The sequence below is a fragment of the Solanum lycopersicum genome, chromosome 11, assembly GCF_036512215.1.
Source record: "Solanum lycopersicum chromosome 11, SLM_r2.1".
NCBI classification, from domain to species: domain Eukaryota; kingdom Viridiplantae; phylum Streptophyta; class Magnoliopsida; order Solanales; family Solanaceae; genus Solanum; species Solanum lycopersicum.
In genome coordinates, this window is record NC_090810.1 from 38,131,234 (window position 1) to 38,156,790 (window position 25,557).

General features: G+C 31.8%; 1 protein-coding gene across 14 annotated transcripts; it reads left to right on the forward strand.

Annotated features, from left to right (window-relative positions):
* Nucleotides 1–13,980: 13,980 nt before the first annotated feature.
* On the forward strand, nucleotides 13,981–24,919 carry ABF4 (ABA responsive transcription factor). 14 transcript variants are annotated; one of them, XM_069290677.1, is made up of 6 exons: nucleotides 13,981–14,112; nucleotides 15,457–16,395; nucleotides 17,262–17,333; nucleotides 17,428–17,457; nucleotides 20,295–20,386; nucleotides 20,494–20,763. In XM_069290677.1, the coding sequence occupies exons 2-5, from the start codon at nucleotides 15,475–15,477 to the stop codon at nucleotides 20,379–20,381; spliced, it is 1,110 nt and encodes a 369-aa protein (XP_069146778.1). In that variant the 5' UTR covers nucleotides 13,981–14,112; nucleotides 15,457–15,474; the 3' UTR covers nucleotides 20,382–20,386; nucleotides 20,494–20,763.
* Nucleotides 24,920–25,557: the final 638 nt, after the last annotated feature.

Here is a 25,557-nt window from a genome sequence, read left to right on the forward strand (position 1 = left end):
ATATCAAATTACTTCTTCAATTTAAAAATTGATAAGCACTTGGATTCTAAATTTTTGTGCCTCTAGAATTGGAAGGATATGCATAAGTTAATATGTGGAAAAAGCTCATCTTCTTGGGCCATGGATTTGTTTTCCACTCCAGAAAATGAAGTGCTCTTCTTATCGTCTTTAGTTGCTGATGATGAACGGTCTTGTTGACCTTTTTAGATACTAATGGTGAAAGTCAGAATGATCTTCTTCAGAGTTTGTACTACCTGACTCATCTTGGGTCGATCTTTTGCAGATTTCAACTAACACGTGTGAGATAACTTTGCCATCTTTCGAGTTGCACTGATGGATTACCAATTTTTCTTTTAGACCAGAAAATAGCTAGCCATGTTGCTTGCTTTCTCAGCCCATTCCCTTCCTGTGAAAACACAAGTAAATGCGATAATACCTATAACTTAAAAGTCTTCATCCTCATTTTAGGGGAAAATTGAGTTGAAATGTTAAATATTACCACAATCTCAATCCACATAGATGAAGAACAGCAACGTTTCACAAAAGAGATATATAATTTGGAACTTTGTGCATCCAATACAAGAAATTTAAAAAGTAAACCATCTGAAACAATATCAATCGATCCAAGTAGATATAAAATATCAATATTTCTACAAAAGAGATAAATATAACTTGCAGTTTCTCCAGGGAAGATCAATCAAAGACTGCTTCTCCTTGGAAAAACATAGTCAATCCTCATACAAAAAAATACTACTACTATACCATAGGGGCAGACACATAGTCACAAGCGAAAATTTTAACCTCGGAATACTTCTCTGACAAGAGTCCAAAAAATAAGAAAAATATAATACGAACACACTTATATTAGGAGAGTACCTAAAGTAGTGCCTCGTGGCGCAGTATTCTATTAACTTTCAACTGCTAAAAGATTGGAATTCCTTTGAACCTAAAGACTTGAGAGGTAGAGTAGAAATCTACTAATAGTAAAGGGTGTGCATATGTAGCCATGAGATTTAGTAGTGCCTGTCAGCCTGTGTAATCCATAACCATCTCACACTTAGTGCCAAAGAAACAGTTATCTAGCTGAAAATGAATAGATGCAATCAGGTAACCAGTGTGTTCTGCTTTTGCCTTTTTGGAATACTATAGATCAAAATAAGAACTGAATTACATTATCAATTTGACCTTGTCTATAATGATGCAAACTCTACCAAACATATTTTATAGGATGGAATAGCACCTCAATACTTCTTGCAAGACCTATCAAATAGCACATGATACTTTCAATACAGAGAAACAGATCCAAATTACATAGAGTTGTTTAAGCTGAAACAGCACCATAAGTGACATCCTTAAGAAGAAGAAATTGTATGACAGGCATTAACTCGAACTTATTTCCAAGGATATTTGCCTAAATTCCGTCATACAAGAGAATTCGCTACTCACTGAACTCTACTTTTCCCACTTTTCTACTCAATTCCAAGACAAAACCACTCATAAGGTAATTTTTGATGTAGCTGAACTATGCAGAGAAAATATAAATCAGAATGTAAAAGTGAAAAAGTCATCTGATTTATCAAAATTTAATAGAAAGAAGTGAAGTTATCATCAATTAATACACATTTGCCAGTAATGTAGATGGTTAAAATATGTTAGCAAAATAATTTCAAATGAATTCCCATTTAGTAGAAACTAAGATTAGCTATCATAAAAGTATCTAACTATTATTTTGTAAGAAGGGGACATAATCAAACTAATTAAAATAAGATGAGTGACTTACTAATTTGTAATAATGTAGATTTTCCCCTTTTTCCCGGTTCGCACAAGTACTTTCCATATCACTGATTCCATGTAAACAACCAACCACATCTACAGATGAGGAAGACATTTTGTTAAAAATGACGTAGTCATTTAAACATTTTAGTGAAACACACTGTATATAAATATCGACTTGATAAAACACTGTTATTATATACATATACATATATATATATATATATATATATGTATATATATATGTATGTATATATATATATATATATGTGTGTGTATATGTGTGTGTGTGTGTATACATATATATATATATATATATATATATATATATATATATATATATATATAAGAAGAATTAGGGTATGTAAGGCCATAAAAATAAATTAAGATTAATACAAATTAAAAACATGACAATTACAAATCATGAAGATCAAAACAAAAACCTAAAATCAAAACATAATACATACCTTATGAAACTTAGGAAGTTGGGAGGGAGAAGATTGGCTACTTACTTATGAAGTTGGGAGGAAGAAGATACCCTCTACTCTTTACCATATAATTTTGTATTGTGCCTTAGATCTCTTAACTATTTCTTCTAAATGCAATTGATTTGCCATGTTTTCCTGCGAGTTATATAGATGGTTTGAAGCAACCAAAGACGACGATTTAGTCACAATTGAAGCTTTAGTATCATTAAGCACAGTATTTCTATTTGCATCTAACTCAGAGTAAGCTAAAAGTTCACGAGTTGTTTTTACTACTTGCTCTATAGAAAGGTCCCATCTAGATTGTTTGTTCTTCTGCATTGAAGTTTCCTCGTCCATAACCATCATTTCATCAAATAGATTATTATTTTCAATAGTTGCATCTTCAACAAAATCGGAGTCATTTTCCATGGGTTTGACAACTGAATGATTGCTCTATGGTTTTACCTCATCGTTCTCATTTATGCTCTCATCAATTTCACCATCTTCACTCACATCACCGTTATCCACAGTTTTCAAGCGATGAGCCAACATATGTACATCATCAAAGCTTGAAAGCATTCTGGAAAATATTTCACCAACCTTAGCTGATTCAACAACAGAAGGTTCTTTACTCGACTGACTTACCTTTTCGGGTAGCTGAATGTTGCTCTCGGATAACAGAGAATGAAGAGAATTTCTATATGGAAGCATCAAGGTCTGACAAAATAAATGAGTCACAGCCACCAAAACCACTACAAAAATCCATTTCCTTTTATCAATTTGACACACAGATTGAAACTCCAAGTTGTACTTCATTCTTAAAGTTCAGCTCAAAATCAATAGCTCGTTATAGCAATAAGAATCTACTTCATCATTTCCTGCATAAAACTCTATAATTCGTAATAAGCAATCTTTGGTCGCACCTACTGCCTTCCACTTAAACGATACATATTCTTGAAAAAGATTTAAGGTTCAAAAGCTATCCTAATCTCTATATAAAGATAGATTTTGAAAAATATGTATTTTACACTATATCCAAGATGTACTAAAATTGAACTATCTACTACATAAGAGCATGACTACAACAACAACATATCCAATGTAGTCCTACAAAGTGGGGTTTGGAGAGAGTAGAGTATACACATACCTTTCCCCTAGCTTAGAGATAGAGAGGCTATTTCTTTAGATCCTCAGCTCAAGGAAAAACAGTCCAGGAAAGAATAATCAGAACTGAAAGCATACTAAAACATTCTGATCAGTAACTATAAAATAATAATACGATAACCGAAGTACAAGAAACAACAAATATTGGTCAACACCCAATAAAATATAGTTGGTCTAACTACCAACAAAATAGCTTGACTTAGCTGTCAAGAACAATCTTTAGCTGTGAATTCAAGCTCCAAGTACCAAAACACCAACAGCGTATCTCTTAAATATGAATATAAAAGTTGCTAAAAGCAAGAAAGAAGCTGTATTTTTTTTATCAACTCAAGCTATATCTTTAGCTTCAAATTCAAGCTCTATGACTAGAAGACAGGTAATGTACCAAAGCTAGTAAATATCAATACTGTAACTATATATCAGAGTCAGCTGAAAGTTCACGAGATGTTTTTACTACTTGCTCTATAGAAAGGTCCCATCTAGATTCATTGTTCTTCTGCATTGAAGTTTCCTCGTCCATGTCCATCATTTCATTAAATAGATTATTATTTTCAATAGTTGCATCTTTAACAGAATCGGTGTCATTTTCCATGGGTTTGATAACGAAATGATTGCTCTGTGGTTTTACCTCATCGTTCTCATTTATGCTCTCATCGATTTCACCATCTTCACTCACATCACCGTTATCCACAGTTTTCAAGCGATGAGCCAACATATGTACATCATCAAAGATTGAAAGTGTTCCGGAATCTTTCACCAACTTTAGCTGATTCAACAACAGAAGGTTCTTTACTCGATTGACTTACCTTTTTGGGTAGCTGAATATTGCTCTCAGATAACAGAGAATGAAGAGCATTTCTATGTAGAAGCATCAAGGTCTGACAAAATAAATGAGCCACAACCACCAAAACCACTACCAAATCCATTTCCTTTTATCAATTTGACACACAGATTGAAACTCCAAGTTGTACTTCATTCTTAAAGTTCAGCTCAAAATCAATCTTTGGTCGTGCCTACTGCCTTCCACTTAAACGATACATATTCTTGAAAAAGATTTAAGGTTCAAAAGCTACCTCAATCTCTATATAAAGATAGATTTTGAAAAATATGTATTTTACTCTATATTCAAGATGTACTGAAATTGAACTATCTACTACATAAGAGCTTGACTACAATAACAACAACAACATATCCAATGTAGTCCTACAAAGCGAGGTTTGGAAAGAGTAGGGTATACACATACTTTTCCCCTAGCTTAGCGGTAGAGAGGCTATTTCCTTAGATCCTCAGCTCAAGGAAAAACAAAGTCCAGGAAAAGAATAATCAAAACTGAAAGCATACTAAAACATTCTGATCAGTAACCACAATAAAATAATACAATAACCGAAGTACAAGAAACAACAAATTTTGGTCAACACTCAATAAAATACAGTTGGTCTAACTACCAACAAAATAGCTTGACTTAGCTGTCAAGAACAATCTTTAGCTTTGAATTCAAGCTCCAAGTACTAAAACAACAACAGGGTATCAAATATGTTTTCTGATGCAGGTTGGGTGGAACTGTGAAAGTGATTTGCTAGTAGATTATGTTGCTGCCGTTTGCCTTCTGGTAGCGTATTCAATTGTACAATTAAGAATATGTTAGTGTGCTGGATTTGAACCGTTTCGAATGGAATGAATTTGAGTGGTTGTGGGCTGATTAATTAATTATTGCTATTTAGTGTGATTTTTTAAATGAGGGGTTACTTTTATTTTGGATAAAAACACAAATTTTTATTTAATGAAAAAGATAAAATAATAAAATCATAGATTTTTATTTAATTAATTAAAAAGATAAAATAAGAATTTCCAAATGGTGGCTATTGAGGGCTGCCACATCAGCGATTTTGGGTTCATATATATATATATATATATATATATATATATATATATATATATATATATATATATATATATATATATATATATATATATATATATATAAAGGGAGAAATTATGTACATGAAAGATTGTGGATGAATATGTTCAATTGTGAAAGCCCAAAAGTTTAACAATTAAAGTCATTAAGAAGTGCAAAATGATAAGTTGTAACATCTAATCATGTATCTGGTCTAGTTTAATTGTCATTATTGATTTAATTTTTTAAAAAAATACTAGAAGAATTTTAGTTAAAAATATTAGTGAAGGACATTTTGGTAATCCAACTTTAAACCTAAAGTCTTTCCATCTGGGCCCCCTAAAGTTGACACGATATTTCACTTAGACCCTCAATTGGTGATGTTCATTTTAGACACCTCATGTAGGGTTCCTTGTGTCATTTTGACACCACTTTTTAATATCAACAAACAAATATGATATATGTGTGTTACACTTGCGAATGACATGTAAAGTGACGAATTAAACGACAACATTGGTCATCAATGTTAAAAGTGCTTTTTTAAATAATTAATTTTGAGTAAAAATAATAATAAACCAGTAAATTAATGATGCATTGTATTCCCCAAATAAATACAAAATAAAAAAACCAAATAAAAGAAACTCATGATCCTCCTCTCCAAAGCCCCCTCCCCCATTCACCCAACCCAAAGTCCCCCTCTCATAGTTTTCTCCAACCCTGTAAGAGTTAGTGCTTCAATTAATTTTGAAATAAAATTTATCAGTTAAAAGATTTGAAATAACAAAATAATGAACGTGAGTTGTAACATTCGTTTTTGTTTTAATTCTATGTTATAGGATTTTGAAAGAGGCTTTTTAATTCTACATTACGAATTTTTAAAAGATAACTTTTATTTTCAATCATGAACCTATAATAAATTCTACTAATTAAAAGTCTTTTTCTTGCAAAACTTCTGATCTATAAATTCAGTTTCATTTGGTTGAAAAAGATGAGCATTAAAAAATTACTTTCCCTTGAAAAAAACTTGTGAGACATTAATCAAAAGATGAAATTACCAATTCAAAATAGAAGAGCAGCATTCTTGAATGCTACTTGTTTTATGGCTTAGTTGAATCCCGAAGATAGATTTGCTATTTATTCTTCCGATTGTCTTGGGAGAGACTTCAACTATCTTCAAGAAACGTATTAACGTGTCTCTAAGCCAAGAAAGTTTTGTTTGGATTACTTGTATTTTTATTATTCTTGTTTAGTTGTTCAAACAATTTGAAGATAGTTGTCTCTATGACATCCACATCAATAAAAAAAAAGTGTTTCAAATTTTTCTAGTTCTAATTTTGAAATATTTGATGGAAAAGATTTTTCTAGATGGCGTGGAAAGATGGAATTCTTTTTTAGATGATTAAAGTTGGCATATGTTCTTTGAAAACCTTGTCTTGATGCTCCTAGTTCTGAGGTAGCAACTGACGAGATTACTTTAATTAAAGAAAAAACTGCCAAATGGCAAGATGATGATTACTTATGCAAGAATTATATTCTTCGAGGAATGTCCAATATATATTATGATCAATATTATATTTACTGCAAATTTGCTAAGGAGATTAAGGATACACTTAAAGCTATTAATTTAGCAGAAGAGGCGAGTTCAAAGAAATTTTATTGAGTTCAAAAATGGTTGATGACAAGTCAATCACTTAACAAGTACAAGAATTTCAAATTATAGCTAATAAAATTGTTATATCTTAATTGCTCTTCATGAAAACCTTCATGTTGGTTCTATTGTCTCAAAACTTCCTCCATCTTGGAAAGAGTACAAAAACAAACTCTTACACAAGAAGGAAGATTTGGATCTTGAATAATCATTGCAACACTTGCAAATTGAACAAGAGACATGATACCGTGACAATAACATCTTGCAGGAGTCCATCATGAAAGCTCATGTTGTTGAAGAAAAGATGAAATAGAAACCTGCCAATGATAAATTTTTGAAGGCAAAGAAGAGTAAGAATTTCAAGCTTCCTAAAATTCTAAGTCGAATGAATGTTATCATTGTCATAAAATAGATCAATATGCACGTGATTGTAAAATTCTTAAAGCTGAAAAGAAGAAAGAATAGTCAAATAACAATACAAAAAATGAACTGATGGCAATGTTCACAGAAGCATTTATAGCAAAAGATCAAGTGAAATGGTGGATAGACACTGGTGCAACTTGTCATATATCAGGTAATCAAAATTATTTCTTAATCTATGAATTAGTTTGGGGGGGAGGGGGGCGATAATGTTTTGCATATGGGAAACTCATCATCTGCTAAGGTTGTGAAAAAAGAAACTGTTGAATTGAAATTCACATCTGAAAAGATGGTCTCATTGATAGACGTATTGCATGTTCCTGATATTCGAAAGAATTTGGTGTCAGGTATACTTCTTTCGAAGCATGATTTTAAAATGATATTTGAGGCAAATAAATTTATTTTTTCTAAACAAGGCATGTTTGTTGGAAAAGGTTATTCTACAAATGGCATGTTCAAAACTTAATATTGAATATGAAAATATTTATGCTTATGTTGTGGAGTCTTTAGATTTATGGCATGAAGTTCTTGGTCATGTGAATTTTAGATCCATTCAACTTATGATGAAAATGAATTAATTAAAGACTGTGGAAATGATCATGTTGTTAAGTGTATTACTTGTAGTAAATGTAAAATAACAAATAAGTCTTTTAAGTCTGTTGAAAGGATATTCACACTTTTGGAGTTAATCTACACTGATATTTGTGAGATGGATTGTTTATCACATCATGGAAAAGAGATATTTTATCACTTTCATTGATGATTACTCAAGGTATACATATGTTTTTCCATTAAAAACAAAAGATGAGGCATTTGAGACTTTTAAAACATATAAAACAATTAGATCATACAGAGGTGGAGAATATTTAAAATCAAATTTTATTATTTTTTGTGAAAAAAAAGGCATTGAAAAATAATTGACTATGTCTTATACACCACAACGAAATGGTGTAGCAGAAAGAAAGAATAGAACTTTCATCGAAATGGTTAACTCTATGCTTTGTGAATTTGGTGTCATTGAAAATTTGTGGATTGAAGCATTATTTTCTGCTTGTCATATTTTGAATTGAATTCCTTCCAAGGAATATGATTCAGCTCCATATGAACTTTAAAAGAATCGAAAGCCAAATACAAATTATTTAAAAGTATGGGGTTGTTTGGCTCATGTTAGATTACCAAATCAACATTGACTAAGATTGATTGTAGAGGAGTAGATTGTATATTTATTGGTTATTCACAAACTAGCAAGGCTTATAGATTTTTTAAACTTGAGATTCGAAGCCCTCACACTTATTGAATCTTTGCATGCTAACTTTTTTGAGCATATATTTCCTAAGAAAAAAGAATTGTTCAAACAAAAAACAAGTTCTATGTCTACTCTTAAAAGATAAGTGGTTCAACCTTTGGAAGAAAGTAAACCAAGACGTAGTGCAAGATCAGTCAAATCAAGAGATTTTGGATCAAATTTTCAAGTCTATTTAGTTGAAAGGAATCCTGAAAGTTATGCTGAAGCAATAACTTCACATGCTGCTCCTTTTTGGCGTGAAGCTATTGATGATGAACCACATTCTATTATGTCAAATAGTACATGAATTTTATTAGACCTTCCTCCTGAATGTAATTCTATTCAGGTTTAGATGAATATTTAGAAATAAATTAAAATCTGATGGAACCTTAGATAAGTACAAAGCTCGCTTGGTAGCAAAAGGTTTTACTCAACTGAAAGATATTGATTATTTTGATACCTTTGCACCTGTAGCTCGAATGAATTCTATTCGACTCTTGATTGCTTTAGCGGCAATTCAATCATGTAATACATCAATGGATGTGAAGACTGTATTTTTAAATGGTGATCTAGATGAAGAAGTTTACATGAAACAACCAGAAGGATTTGTCGTACCCGGTCAAGAACACAAAGTTTGTAAGCTTCTTAAATCACTTTGTGGATTAAAACAAGCTCCAAAACAATGAAATGAGAAATTTAGAAGAGTAATGATTTCTAAAGGCTACTCAATTAATGGTGGTGATATTTGCATATTTAGCTAATTTCAAGAAAAAATTGGTGTTATAATATGTCTCTATGTAGATGATATGTTGATCTTTGAAATTGATATTGAAAGAATCAAAGAAACAAAATCATTTATAGCTTCTCAATTTGAAATGAAAGATCTTGGAGTAGTTGATGTAATTTTGGGCATTAAAATCTTCAAATTAGCGAATGGCTTGACACTTAATCAAGTTATATTGAGAAAGTTCTAAAAAGGTATGGTCACTTTGATGACAAATCTGCTCCGACACCATTGATCCTAGCATCAAACTAATGTGAAACTCTTATGTTGTTCTTGATCAGCTGACATATTCTCATATCGTTAGGAGTCTTATGTATGTCATGCATTGTACCAGACCGGATATTGGTTATGCAGTAGGAACTTTGAGAAAGTTTACTAGCAATGTCCAGCGTTGAACATTGACATGCCTTAATTCGTGTTTTAAAATATTAAAGGGTACGATTAATGTTTGCCTACATTATTCTACATTTCCAGCTATTCTTGAAGGCTATAGAGATGCTTCTTGGAATTCTGATCTAAATGACTCTACTACTTTGAATTTTCACTTTGACTTGAGCAACGATCTCTTGGAAATCAAAGAAGAAGACATGTATTACTCATTTAAACATGGAGTCAGAATTTATAGCTATTTCTTTTGTTGGAGAAAAAGCTTATTAGCTACGATCTATGCTGATAGATATTTCTTTTTGGAGAAAGTCAGTACCACCTTTAACTATGTGTTGTGATAATCAAGCTGCTATATTTCGGGTTTCAAGTGATTATTATAATGGCAAGTCGAGACAAGTTTGTCTCAAACACAATCATGTAAAAAGATAATTGGAGGAAGGCATAATATCGCTTCAATATGTGAAATTCATATTTAATTTTGCGAGATCCTTTGTCTAAAGGATTAGGCAAGGGGTTAGTGGTGGAAACTTGTAATGGGATGAGAATAAAACATATAGTAAATTTCTTGTACTACATGGTAACCCTACCTAATGATGTCATCTTGGGTTCAAAGGGAAAAACAAGTAAAGTTACAATTGTGAAGCACATAAATAAAATTTCCATCATTAAATAAAATAAGTAGATGAACACAATTGAGATTTTTTTCTCTTAATAAATTTATAAGACCGACCTCGATTGGAGTTAATAAGAAAACTCTTGATAAATTTTTTGGATATTCCTACTAAAGAGAATGATGAGATTATATTCTCTTTATAAGTCTATAAGGCGATTTCGATTGGAGTGTGTAGGAATACTCTTGATAGATTTACCGACACTTTGCTGTAAAGGAGGATGAGATTAATTTCTCTTAATGAAGTACATAGACTATTTGATCGGAGTATGCAAAGTTACTCTTGATGAATTCATCGCACTAAGTGCGAAGTGGAGGCCGCTTCAATAAGATTTTAATAGGAAAATCTTAAAGCACTTGGCAAAAAGGATTCAGGACACATTACCGTAAGGTGTCAAAGGAATTCGATTTTCACCGGAACGTAGTGATATGTATGGAGTATTTTTCTATTTCATTCAATGAACCACTTAATTCAAGATTCGTTCACTAAGTAGACAATGATTTAGAAAGCCTTTACTAGCTTATGAGTCCAAAGGACACCATTATTGATGCATGTCGCTAGATTAATGTCTCAAAATATTTTTTGGATTTTTCAAAGATAAAATTTCTTAAAAAAAGTGGGGAATTGTAAGAGTTATTGCTTCAATTAAATCTGAAACAAAATTCATCCGTTAAAAGTTTTGAAATAACAAAATAATGAATGTGAGTTGTAACATTCTTTTTTGTTTTAATTCTATGTCATAAGATTTTTAAAAAGGCTTTTTAATTCTACGTTATGGATATTTTGAAATATAACTTTTATTTTCAATTCATGAACCTATAATAAATTCTATTAATTAGACGTCTTTTTTTTGCAAAACTTTTATTCTATAAATTGAGTTTCTTTTGGTTAAAAAAGATAAACATTCAAAAAAAAATCAATTTCCCTTGAAAAACACTTGTGAGACATTAATCAAAAGGTGAAATCACCCATTCAAGAATAGAAGAGCAACATTGTTGAATGCTACTTGTTCTGTGGCTTAGTTGAATTCTGAATATAAATTGAGTATTCATCCAATTGCTCGTAGGAGAGACTCCAACTATTTTCAAGAAACGTATTAACGTGCCTCTAAACCAAGTAAATTTTATTTTGAATTCCTTATATTTTTAACACTCTTGTTTAGTTGTTTTAACAACCACCCCCCAACCCCCGCCCACCCCACCCCTTTTTTTCCTCCTCCAAATACCCTACCCCTGTTTTCTGCACTATTTCATTACCCAAAAATACACCCGAAATACCTCCTCCCCATTCTTGTATTCTCCAAACGCCCCTATTCCTTTTGCAGAAAAAAAAAAGACTTCAAAATGGATTATTTAAATAAAAAATTCGACTTCCATTGAAGGAGCTTAAATCTTGAAAACATAGTGGAAGGTGATGACTTGAAAATAGAGAAGAAGTAGAAAAAATAAAATAAAAATGGCTAAAATATGTCTTTTATGTGTTATTGTTGAGTGTATCATACTTACTTTGACATGTCAGCAAAAAATGTCAAAATAATACAATGAGACTTTACATGAGGTGTTTAAAACGATTATCATCTAGTTGAAATGCCTAACTGAAATTTGGTGTCAACTTTAGGATGTTACCGATGAGTTTGACCTATAATATATGATAATATGCTATAATATGATTATACCCTCAATTAATTACTTTGAAAAAAAATTTAAAAATTTTAAATTTTAAATTCACCCCTTCATAAATAATAGAAATAAAATCGTAAAGTCACTCTATTAATTATTTTTATTTATTATTAATAGATATGACAAGTACAAAAATAGCAAGTACGAAATAGTAATATCAAAGGAGAAAAATATCATAACTCACTATAAACACAACCCACTTTCTTTCTCTCACATCGGCATGACAAAATAAGAATATCAAAAGGAGCAAGTGCCATTTTTTATAATGCAAATAATACTCAAACAACGCTTCATATTATTCCACATTCCACCATGTTATTGGCCAAATATCACATCGATAAACAACACGCACTCACAGTATTATTATTTATTTATTATTTAGAAAAGAGACGATGTCAGAAATATTTTGGATGATATATCAACGTGTTTTTTCATTTCAAATTTAATTAATATTTATGTCATTTAATTTTAAATATTTATAACAAATATTTAAATTTATATTATAAAATTAAATAAATAAATATACTCATATATTTCTTTTTGTCATATTTGTCATTTGTAAGTTCATCCATCTGAATTTAATGATATGTTTTTATGATATCTTTTCATAATTATTACAATAAAAATAAAAATTAATTTTATTTTAATTTCTTTGAAAAGTAAATAGGTCAGAGGAAGTACAACAACACATTTTTTATTTTATCTCTCGAGTATACAATACAATAGATTTATCATTTTATCTATAAAGTATTTAAGGTACTTGTTATTTTATTTCTCAAGTAGTTTTTGTATTTATTTTTACTTGTTTATTATACTAAAATCACATTAATTTGTCAATTTTAACATATCAAAAATGAAAAAAATCATGTTTACTTTTAACATTAATTACTAATTTTTGTAATTTTTAAAGCTTATTTTAATGGACTTGTATAGTTTTATGGCTTGTAAATCAAAAGTCATAAATTTAAATTTTTTAACTTATGAATTATTTTTATTATTTTAATTTAAAATATGTCTGATTAAAAATATTTTTTTATTCTACCTAAATATTGAAAATCAACTAAAAACTATATTGACTTGAAAAGAATCGGATAAGTCATTTCAAATAAGCTCAATGATCATAAATATTTGAACAAACTATGTAGTTAATTTATTTTTTAAAAGATACAATTTATTATGAACAAGTAATATTGAACGAATGAGGACCTAACTAATAATTGATATATACTCTTATATACAAATGTTTAGCTAGCAAAATGTGTTTATTGTTGTGTAAAATATTTGTAGGTCCTATCTAGTCATATATTTTTTAATTATAAAACTTATTTTAATTATTGGGATATTAATTTTTAAATCTCAGAAAAAATTGCATTTATAAATATTAAGATTATCCTAAACTTTCATATTCTATATAAAAAAAAATTCATTTATTACTTTAGATTTGTTTAATTTGATTCGTAAAATATAGATGAGTCGAAAATCGACATTATGGTTCAAGTAGTAGAGAGAAAGAAAGGAAAATGACAAATATACTCCATGAACCATTGTAAATATACCTTCCATCATATTTTTGGGATATTTATTTCTTTGCAGTCCAAAAATTAGAACATATATGCTCTTCACTCTAACGGAAGATCAAATAGGGACACGTGACACAATCTTATCTACCAATTCGATATTTAGTAAATGCCGGATAAATGAATAAAATTATGACACGTATATGACCATTAGTATAAAAAAATATATATGCTCTAATTTTTAGATCATAATAACATTCTTAAAGTATAATAGAGGGTATATTGCATATGATAATTCAAAGATATATTTGTCGGGTAAAAAGACACGTGTAATCAATCTCCTACAATAAACCTTGACCGGGGGAAGAAATAGGAAAAAACCACGCTTACTCCTTGCAAAACTTGTACCTGCCAAAACGGGTAAACTTATTTTCTCTCTTCTCCCATTTTTACATATTAATTTTTTTCTCTTGATTTTTCACATATTATTATCTCATGTCCTAATCAAACTCGAAATGAAAAATCTTCACTCTTTTCTTGATTTTTTTTGATGTTTAATTTGTTTTCTCAATTACAAATATGTTATTACTGATCTGACATTGTTTTAATTTTTTCGAAATGATTTATCAAAATGAGATAGTTGAAGGGTAGTTGATTGATTAATTAATTTGATGATGTTTTTTGGCACTTGAAATTATCTCTTATAGATCCATGCTTTTTTTTGTTTATGAATTCTATGATTCTGTATAGTGGGCAGTACTCGATGAATGAGTTCGATACTTAATTAGACAGTTGAATGAAGTCTTGATGTTAGTATAAAGTTTTAGATCCAAATATGTTGATGTTGAATGAAATTATGAGCTCTGAACAAAGTTAATAGATCCACTGTGTTGACAGTTTTGAGTTTTTATTATTTTGTGGAATTTACTTGAATAGTTGACTCTGGTTGAGTAGTTGATAGTTGAATGAAGTTTATCTTAGCTTCTGGGTTTTGTATTTTGGATCCAATCTTAACATAAGTGTTTTGCATTTTGAATGAGTTTTTGGACTTGAAATGAGTTTGAAGCAAAGATGGATCTACGGTGTAGCGTATCCCCTCAACAATTAGGTATTTTTTTTAAAAGAAAAATTATGTGTATATATAGATTGTGGATCTCCGAACATAAGATTAAACATTGGCTCAGTGGTTGAGGAATTCAAAATTCGGTTAGAGGTTTCAAGTTTGAAGCTCAAACACTACATTTTTATTTTTCGAATCCCCTTAGTCAAAATCATGGATCCGCCACGGGTTTGAAGAATGTTAATTGGTGCTAATTTTTTTAAATCTAAATGTGTACAAAAGGTGGTGGACTGAATCAGGTCAAACCATTAAATATAGATCTAGTTTGTATTTCATTCTCTCCATCATTGAGGTATTATAATCTGTGTTTAACCGAGATCTGCCTAATCATGATATTTCAGTTTTTCTGAGCTGTAATGAGCAAGATGTTAAGTGTTGTATTTTTCTTTACTGTTCTAATGTCCTTAAAGTGATCATCTTCAAGTCGGCAGTGAAGATTATATGTTTGAGCTTGTACGTAATCACCAATGTTGTAGCATTTTGTTAGGAAATGATTAAAATTCTTTGGAGGTGGTATACAATATTTGTTTATTGGTGAACATTCTATTATATGTTGTTGGACTACACCGAAATATAAAAATTGATTCCCGTGGTCGACTTCTACTGTTGTTTCTTACTGTCTTACTACTGAACTTTTGGATCAGATTTTGTTTGTCGTAACCATGGGATCTTACCTGAACTTCAAGAACTTTGCTGACACATCACAACCAGAGAGCAGTGAGAATAATAGTAATTCTTTTTTGGCCCAACAATCTTCCATATACTCGTTTACCTTTGATGAGCTGCAAAATACATGTGGACTTGGAAAAGATTTTGGGTCGATGAATATGGATGACCTCTTGAAGAACATTGAAGAGTCTCAAGCGTTGTCATCTTCTGCTGCTTTAGGGGGTAATTTGCAGAGACAGGGTTCTTTGACACTGCCTAGGACACTTAGTCAGAAAACTGTAGATGAAGTATGGAGAGACTTTCAGAAAGAGAGTGTTGTTGCTAATGATGCAAGTGGGACTGGAGGATCAAACTTTGGGCAGCGGGAATCTACCTTGGGAGAAATGACATTAGAAGAGTTTTTGGTTAGAGCAGGGGCCGTGCAAGAAGATATGCAACCAGCTGGATACTCAAATGATGTTACATTTGCTAGTGGTTTCACTCAACCTAGTAGTAGTGTGACCATAGCATTTCAACAAGCAACCCAAAACCCTGGACATCAAATTGCAGCGAATAACATATTTAATGTGGTCAGTACCACCACGTCTTCACCACAGCAGCCCCTTTTTCCCAAACAAACAACTGTGGAATTTGCATCACCCATGCAATTAGGGAGCCCAGGGAAAAGGCTTCCCATGTCTAATCCGTCTGCAAATACTAGTAGTGTCATGCAGGGTGGTGTTATGACCATGCCAGTAAAAGGAGTATCCCCTGGAAATCTTGATACATCTTCTCTTTCACCTTCACCTTATGCATGTGGTGAAGGTGGAAGAGGAAGGAGATCATGCACCTCTTTTGAAAAAGTTGTTGAGAGAAGGCGTAAGAGGATGATAAAGAACAGGGAGTCTGCGGCCAGATCAAGGGATCGGAAGCAGGTGAATTTATATTTTGAATTTGGCTTATGAGTTAATTCTTTTGTTTCTGATTCTTGAGGCCTGTGCCTGTTTTTTCTGGTTTCCTTTGTCTTTTAAAATCTGTCACTCTGGTCAAGGATTCGATACAATTCAACAGAATCTAAGAAATGATCAAAATAGAAATGATTTTCGAATTTGATTCTATAAAAATTCCTGTTTCATTTTTGAATGAAGTTAGACGATAGTCCAGGTGCACTTCTTACTTCTATCTATACATTTCCAAATATCATTGCTTCGATACGATCCCGAATCCGTTTCACTTCATTCTTCCCCGAGCGGGAATACGTCGCTTACAATATTATTAAAGAAAGGGCGCTTATCAGCTCTACAACTTTTAGTGCCATATCTTCCAAAACCAAGTTGTGTACCGTCCGGTTTGCAACCCCTACTACATCTGCCTTTACAATATTTACTATATTTTGTACGTTTCGGATATAGCATGTCCCCCCTTTTTTTGACTATATGAAATCTAATTCATTCTCCCATCGAGAGGATCAAAAGCGCGATAAAGAAAGATAGATTCATAGTGGGGTGATGTGCCTGCGCTAGGTATTTTCTTTCTTCTGGCCGTAGGTGTGATCAAACTACTCATTCATTCAACTCAATGACACAAATGAATTAGTAGTTGGCAGAGTTTCTCACACCTCCTTTTTCTCCTTACTTTAGTTTAGACCTTGCAATGCATGTGGGGGTGGGGTGGGGGAGTCGTGAGAGTGCGAGGAAGATTTTAACATGCTGGGATGCTCCAGGTTGGTTTGAGTATCAGTTTAGTGTTATGAAATGATAATGCCATTAACGGACTTCTTCATTTGTCTGGGATTTGTCAGGCATATACTTTAGAGTTGGAAGCTGAAGTAGCAAAGCTTAAAGAAATTAAGCAAGAGTTGCAGAAGAAACAGGTATGATAACCATGTTTGCGAATTACTGGATTACTTTAATATTCTTGATAAGTGTTATGGTTGTGTAACCACGGGTTTTGAATGCTTCATGCAGGCTGAATTTATCGAGAAGCAGAAAAATCAGGTATAGACTTCTTTCCTGCTGTCAATATGTTGTACGAATTACGATTAAAATACTTTTTCCTACTTAATCATAGGACTAGATACAGGGATATTGTGAATTAAACAATCTAAGCAATAGAATTAGCAATTGAAATAAGGGCAGGAAGTAGATAATTTACTAATAGCAAAATGATTAAAGCTTCAAATGGCTGTACAGCTTTTCTATAAAAGTCATCAGCTGTTAAGACGTGATAACTTCGCGAAGGAAACTGTGTGTATGTGATTTGTTAAGCCAAGTTGTTCGTCTATAGGTCAAATGAGCTAAATGTGGTGGTTAAGTAGTCTGTTTTGTCCAATTACAGTTATTGGAAAAGATGAATGTGCCATGGGAAAATAAACTAATATGCTTGCGAAGGACAGTGACGGGACCTTGGTAGTCAGTAGAAGAGCAAATTCCCGAGTAAACACTCGGAGAATTGGTAGACAGGAGATTGAAGTGAAATAGCTTTTCCTTCCTCTTTTTTGTTTCAACAAACAAGTTCAGAGCCTGCTCCTCGACCCTCCTCCCAGCCTGTGAATTAAAATATGTTCTAATTCACATATGTTGGTCACAGGATAGATAACTTTATGTATCGACTATAGTACAGGACAGGTGCTGTGTACCTGTACGTTATGTAAACAATGTTCTTGCATAAAGTTTCCTCATGTGCTTTTTTTGTTTGTTTCACCGTATGATTTTTGGGGGCAAGTAGGTTTGTCTCTTCTATGTCAAGCTTTTGTTTAAATAATCACATGAACCAAATATCTGCAAGTAACTTTCTTACATGTGCAGCTCCTTAAAGTTGCCGTGATCATTCATTTTGGTACTTCAACTAATGTTGGTTCCTACAAGATGCCAGAATGTATTAAAATAATGTTAAATAGAATGTTATTAGTGTTGACATTAGTAATGTTGATATTAGCTATGCTTATATTAATTATTATGTATAAAATATTTGTTGTGCATTGTTTGGTTTGATGTATTTAAAAAAATGTCTTGTATAAAAATATTTATTACAAAAGTATCCTCCATAATTAGAGAAAATGGCCAAAAAACCCCTCAAGCTATTACCGAATTTTTAACTACACATTTATTCTTCACGGGGATTCTATCACCCCCTAAAACTGTTAAAAGTGAAATATCTACCCCTGCAAACTCATGCTAAGATTTGTATTCAGTGGTATTCACCACGCGCTGTCACGTATTGCCCTTTTTTCATATTAAAAAAATAATTATTCTTTTATATTTTATTTTTTTATTTTATAATTTCATCTCCTCCTTTTCTCTTTCTTTTCCATTCCTCCATCTCTTTTTCCTTGAAGCTTCTGCAAATTGATGAGAGGACACCATGACCATCAAAACTTCGACCTTCCCCAAAATTCTACATACCATCAAATCTTGTTTTCTAGAGCTAGAGACAATCGAAAAACTCTATCACTATATATTGCTTCTTCTCCACTACTATCATGTTCTGAAAGATCGATTCCTCAAAGAATCACCACTTGCTTGTCAGAATAAAGGTGCCAAACTTGCAGAGGGAGTAGTATTGATTTAGTTTTAATAATGTTGCTATGAGAAACACAATTGACAACAACTTCAATAAATGGGTCTTCTTTATTAAAATGTGTTACCCAATAATGAATTTTTCTCCATTAGTTGAATCTATTACTTAGTGAACTCCTGCAGTAATGACAAGTCTAAAGTTATATTCTTCTAACTTCCAATACTGATTTGGATTTTGGTTTTTATTTTGAGCTACCAACAAATTTACAAAGTGATGAAAAACATGTGATTCGAAATGAGAATTGACTTAGTGATGAAAACCTAATGGGGGCGGTGATCTAGTGGTCGAGGTGCCACCAGTATCTAGTATGGATCTGATGATGTAGATGGAAGGGAAGATTAAAGAAGTTAAAATAAATAAATAAAAAGGAAACATATTTTTCATCAAAAGAATAGACTAATAATATGAATTAAATTAAATGTTTATAAAGTTGATATTTTAATTATTTTTGTATCTCTCACTCTCCCAAAGAGAGTGAACTACACCTTCTTTGCCACATCAACTCTTAGGGACAAAATAACTCCATTTAAAATATTTTAGGGGTGTAATAGGACTTTCGCAAAATATGAGTCTGTAGTTAGGAATCCGACCATAGGTTGAGGGGGCTTTTGGCCATTTCCGCTCAATATTTATAGTTAAAAAGATGTAAAAGTACTTTTGAGGGGTGATTGGGTTTTTAACCATGCTAATGCATTTATTAAATTTATTTGCATTATTAATACCTAAATATCTATGGTATTAGTAATACACTTCTTGTTATGGCATTTTAATATTATTATCATTTTAATATTATTATAATGTGCTATATGTCATTTGTACTATGCCTACACATTATTTTGGTGTCTTAACTCGTGATCGGTCATTGGTCATTGACTAAGTGGATGAAAAATGTAGCAGAAACATTCTAGTGAACGTTGGGATTAGGCAGAATGTTAATTTGCCGTTGGATGCATTTGTTGCCCTCACTTTATTTTCATTCTTTATTCCTCAATAATACCTTATAACATATGTAACTCCTAAGACCATTATCTATACTATTTACTACAACATTATCTTCCTATTCATTGCTAGGAAGACTTTCTCAACTATAAATGTAATAGTCTTCATTTGGTTAAACACACAACACACAAGAGAAAAATATCGAGTGAAAGAGTCAGTCAAAAAGAGAGTATTTATTAGTTGAAGGGAGATGTTCTTTTGTGGAGCTTTAGACTCAACTCTTGTCCAGAGTTGTTGAGTTATCTTTTGTGAATAGGTTGTTGTATCGTGGAGGAGACAAGTCAAAGAGGACTACTGTTGGACTGGTGAAAACCTTTGCTGCAGTGGGCTTGAATCTCTTTAAAGAGAGTGAGATATCCGCGCCTCATCCTGAAGAGATTTATTTCTTCATTTTATTTTCAATTGTAGTCTTTCAATTTTATTATCTTGTAAGTTTTTTCACTATTAATCTTAAGGAGATTCAAGATGGCTACAATTGAAAAAATTGCGGATGTCAAGATGGGAGACATCAACAAGCCATTTCGGTTCAATGATAATCATTTTAAGAGATGCAAGGGTAAAGTACTTTTGTACTTAAGTCTTCTCAATATTTCTTATGTATTAACCGAGAAGAATCCAAATAAAAAAGACATCACCTCTACGAATGATGATAAAACTATTTCTCATCTAGAGAAAGTGGAAAAGTACGATGGTGATTCCTATAAGTGTCAGTATTATCTTCTTAATTGTCTATGTGATATTTTTTTATGATTATTATGATAGAACTTACACTAGTGAAAAGAAAATTTGGAAGGCATTGCAAAGTAAGTATGACACCGAAGAGGCTGAAGCGAAAAAGTATGCATTAGTAGATTTTTTCATTTTTAAATGGTGGACAACAAATCAGTGGTAGACCAAGCTCAAGAGTTTATAATGATCGTTGGAGAGCTTAGGTATGAAGAGGTTAAAATTGGAGATAACTTTATTGTTGGTGGCATAGTGGATAAACTTCCACCTTCTTGGAAGGAATTTCAAAAAATTATGCACCACAAACAAAAGGAAACTTCTCTTGAAACCTTGATAATGAAAATCTGCATTGCAGAAGAAGCAAAGGGCCAAGATGCACTTTAACAGACAGAAGAGAACAACATCACAACAAATGTAAATTTAATAACTTCGAATAATGCTACTCCTGAAACTCACAAAAATACTTCTTTAAAGCCTAGGAAGAAAAAATTCAAGAAAAATAATGATAGTCATCCCAAGAAAAATAATGGTGGAAATCATCAAGTTCAAGAAAAGGGATCATGCTTTGTTTGTGGCAAGAGTGGGCATATTGCTCGATTTTACAGATTGCGGAAATGTGGTCCTAACCCTCAGACAAATGTTATCGAAGAACCTTTTGTGGCGGTGATTATCGACATAAACATGATTGAGAATGTTGATGGATGGTGGGCTGATTCTAGTGCAAACCGTCATGTGTGTTATGACAAAGACTGGTTTAAAAAATATACTCATGTTGAGGAGCCCAAAATCATCATGCTTGGTGATGCTCACAATACTCAAGTGCTTGAAAAGGGAGATGTTGAGTTGTGTTTTACTTCTGAAAGGTTATTAACATTGAAAGATGTACTTTATACTCCTTCTATGAGAAAAAATTTGATGTCTAGTTTTCTTCTTAATAAAGCAGGATTTAAACAAATTATTGAATCTGATCAATATGTAATAGTGAAGAAAAGTGCTTTTGTGGGGAAGGGGTATGCATGTGATGGGATGTTTAAGTTGAATGTTGAAATGAATAAAACTTCTTCTTCTGTTTATATACTTTCTTCTACTAATGTTTAGCATGCTCGTTTGTGTCATATTAATGATCGTTATGTTGGAATCATGAGTAGATTATGATTAATCCTAATGGTTAAAAAGAATTTTGAAAAGTGTAATGCTTCACTAAAAGGCCTCATTTTAAGTTGAAAGAAAAACTGCTCTGTTAGAATTAGTTGATACTAATATTTGTGAACTTGGTGGAATTCTAACTCGTGGAGTTAATAGATATTTTATCACTTTTTTGATGATTTTTCTAAGTTTACATATGTTTACTTGATGAAAAATAAAAGTGATGCTTTTGAAAATTTCAAAACTTATCTCAATGAGGTTGAAAATCAGTTTGGAAGAAAAATAAAAAGAACTAGAAGTGATAGAGGCCGTGAATATGAATCAAATTAGTTTAATTTTTTTGTTAGATCATTGGAAATAATTCACGAAACTACTCCTCCTTACTCTCTTTCATCTAATAGAGTAGTAGAAAGGAAAAATAGAACTTTGGTTGAATTGACTAATGTCATGCTTATTGAGTCACATGCACCTTTAATTTTTTGGGGTGAAACTATCTTAACTGCTTGTTATGTGTTGAATCGTGTGCCTCATAAAAAGTCCAATTGTGGAAAGATTACAAGTCATGTTTGGGATATCTAAGAGTTTGGGGTTGTCTAGCCTTTGTGAGGCTAACGGATCCCAAGATTACAAAGTTGGGTAAGAAAGTTAATACTTGTGTTTTTCTTGGTTGTACTTCAAATAGTACATCCTATAAATTTTTTAATCTTGAAAATAATATTGTGATAGAATCAGGTGATGCTATTTTTCATGAAAACAAGTTTTCTTTTGATTCTAAAAATAGTGGGGGTCAAAGAATTGAACAAAATATTTTGTCACTACCTAGTTCTTCTACTTCTACTTTGAAAAATAAAGAAGTTGATGGTTTTGAGATAATAGGAAGTAAAAAATCTCGAGTAGAAAAAGATTTTGGTCCAAACTTTTATGTGTTTAATGTTGAAAATGACCCTCTAACTTTGAAAGAAGCATTATCATTACATGATTCTATTTTTTGAAAAGAGACTTTAAATGATGAAATGGAATCATTAATTTCTAATAAAACTTGAAAACTAGTGGAGTTACCACCAGGTTATAAAACTCTTGGTTGTAAATGGATCTTACGAAAAAAGTTTAAATCGGATGGTTCTATTGATAAATACAAGGCTAGGCTAGTTGCTAAAGGTTTTAAACAACTAGAAGGCCTATGATTTTTTGATACTTTTTCTCTGTTAACAAGAATTACATCCATTAGATTTTTAGTTGTTATGGCTGCAATTTTTAATTTGCAAATTCATCAAATGGATGTAAAAACTGTTTTTCTAAATGAAGACCTAAATGAAGAAATTTATGTGGATCAACCCGAGTGTTTTATTGAAGCAGACCAAGAAAGCAAAGTATGTAAACTTACTAAATCTCTATATGGCTTGAACTAGGCACCAAAACAATTGCATGAAAAGTTTGATTCATGCATGATTGAAAATGATTTTAAAACAAATGAGTGTGATAAGTGCATATATCATAAGTCTTGAAATAATTCACATGTGATTATTTTCTTATATGTTGATGATTTGTTGATCTTTGGCTCTAACATGAATGTTATTGATGAAGCTAAAAATGTTCTTAGAAACCATTTTGATATGAAAGATCTTGGTGAGACAAATTTTACTCTTGGAATTAAAATAACAAGAATATGTGAGAAAATTTTCCTTAACCAGTCATATGTTGGTAAAATATTAAAAAAATATAACTTTCATGATTGCAAGCATGTTGCTACTCCTTTTGATTCAATTGTTCATTTATTTCCTATTGAAAGTGAAAATGATGTAATAAATCAGAAGGAATATGTTAGTATAATCGGAATTTTGAGATATGTGACTGATTGCACTAGGCCTGATATTGCATATGCAGTAGGAGAACTTGGCAGGTTACAAGCAAGCCAGGTAATCAACATTTGCATGGTGTAACTAGAGTTATGAGATATTTAATTGGAGCGAAAAATTGTCGTTTGTTCTATAAAAAATAACCTACTTGAAGGTTTTTGTGATGCAGATTGGAACACTTTATCAGGTGATTCATGTTCTACCACTAGTTATTTCTTTACTTTAGGTGGTGGTGCTGTTTGTTGGAGATCAAAAAAGCAAACTATAATTGCTAACTCTAACATGCAGGTTGAACTAATTGCTTTAGATTCGCTTAGTGAGGAAGCGAATTTGTTAAGAGATTTATTGTTTCAAATTCCTTATTTTGAAAAATCAATTCCTCCTATTTTAATTTATTGTAATAGCACCGCTGCAATTGGTAGAATTCAAAACCGTTATTACAACGGTAAATCCAGACTTATTAGGAGGAAACACAGTAATATAAGATCGTATTTGACAAATGGTACCATTAATGTTGATTATGTCAAATCTTGTGATAATCTTGCAGATTCTCTTACTAAGGCCTTAACAAGAGAAAAAAGTCTGGAGAACATCGAGGGGGATGAGATTGAAGCCTATAATCCTTGAGTCATATATGAGGAAACCCAACTTGGGGACTAGAGATCCTATAATCAGGTTCAAAGGGAAAAACTAATCATATGATGACTTCTTGTGAAAAATGCACTATCTTTTTATTCCCTTCATATGATGTGAGTGCATTGTTTCCTGTAGTTTGTGAAGATTGGGTTGATAAAACTCTTAATGAATATCTGTAGCCCATATGGGTGGAGTGTTAATCTTACAGGATTACTCTCGACAGATTTCACCTATATGATGTGCAAAAATTGGTTGCTTCCTATGAGAATGGGGCTTATTCTCAAATGCACTCACAAAACCGGGATAGCACATGACCATAACGTGCTGGCTTTAAAGCTCATGTCAACACCTTTATTATTATTATGTGTGAGCAGTGATATTTTATTTCACTTAAGCAGTAATAGTTCAAGTCTGAGACCACTACAACTCCTAAGTAAAAGTTACTATTTCACTAAGATGAGGTTCAATGCTGAGCACACCTTCATTATACATGATAATCTACCTTTAACTGATATAATCTCTTATCTAATACTTAAAATGAGTGGGTGATTGTTGTGGCATTTTAATATTATTATCATTTTAATATTATTATAATGTGTTATATGTCATTTGTACTATGCCTCGCTGGAGATTATTTTGGTATATTAACTCATGATTGGTTATTGGTCATTGACTAAGTGGATAAAAGATGTAGCAGAAACGATCTAGTGAACGTTGGAATTAGGCAGTATGTTAATTTGTAGTTGGATGCATTTGTTGCCCTCACTTTATTTTTATTCTTTATTCCTCAATAATACCTTGTAATATATGTAACTCCTAAGACCATTATCTATACTATTTACTACACCATTATCTTCCTATTCATTGTTAGGAAGACTTTCTCAACTATAAATAGTGATGGTCTTCATTTGTTTAAACACACAACACACAAGAGAAAAATATAGAGTGAAAGAGTCAAAAAGAGAATTCTTATTAGTTGAAGGGAGGTGTTCTTATATGGAGCTTAGACTCAGCTCTTGCCCAGAGTTGTTTGTGAATAGGTTGTTGTATCCCGGAGGGGACAAGTCAAAGAGGATTACTGCTGGACCGGTGAAAACATTTGTTGCAGCAGGCTTGAATCTCCTTAAAGAGAGCGAGATATCAGTGCCTCAGCCT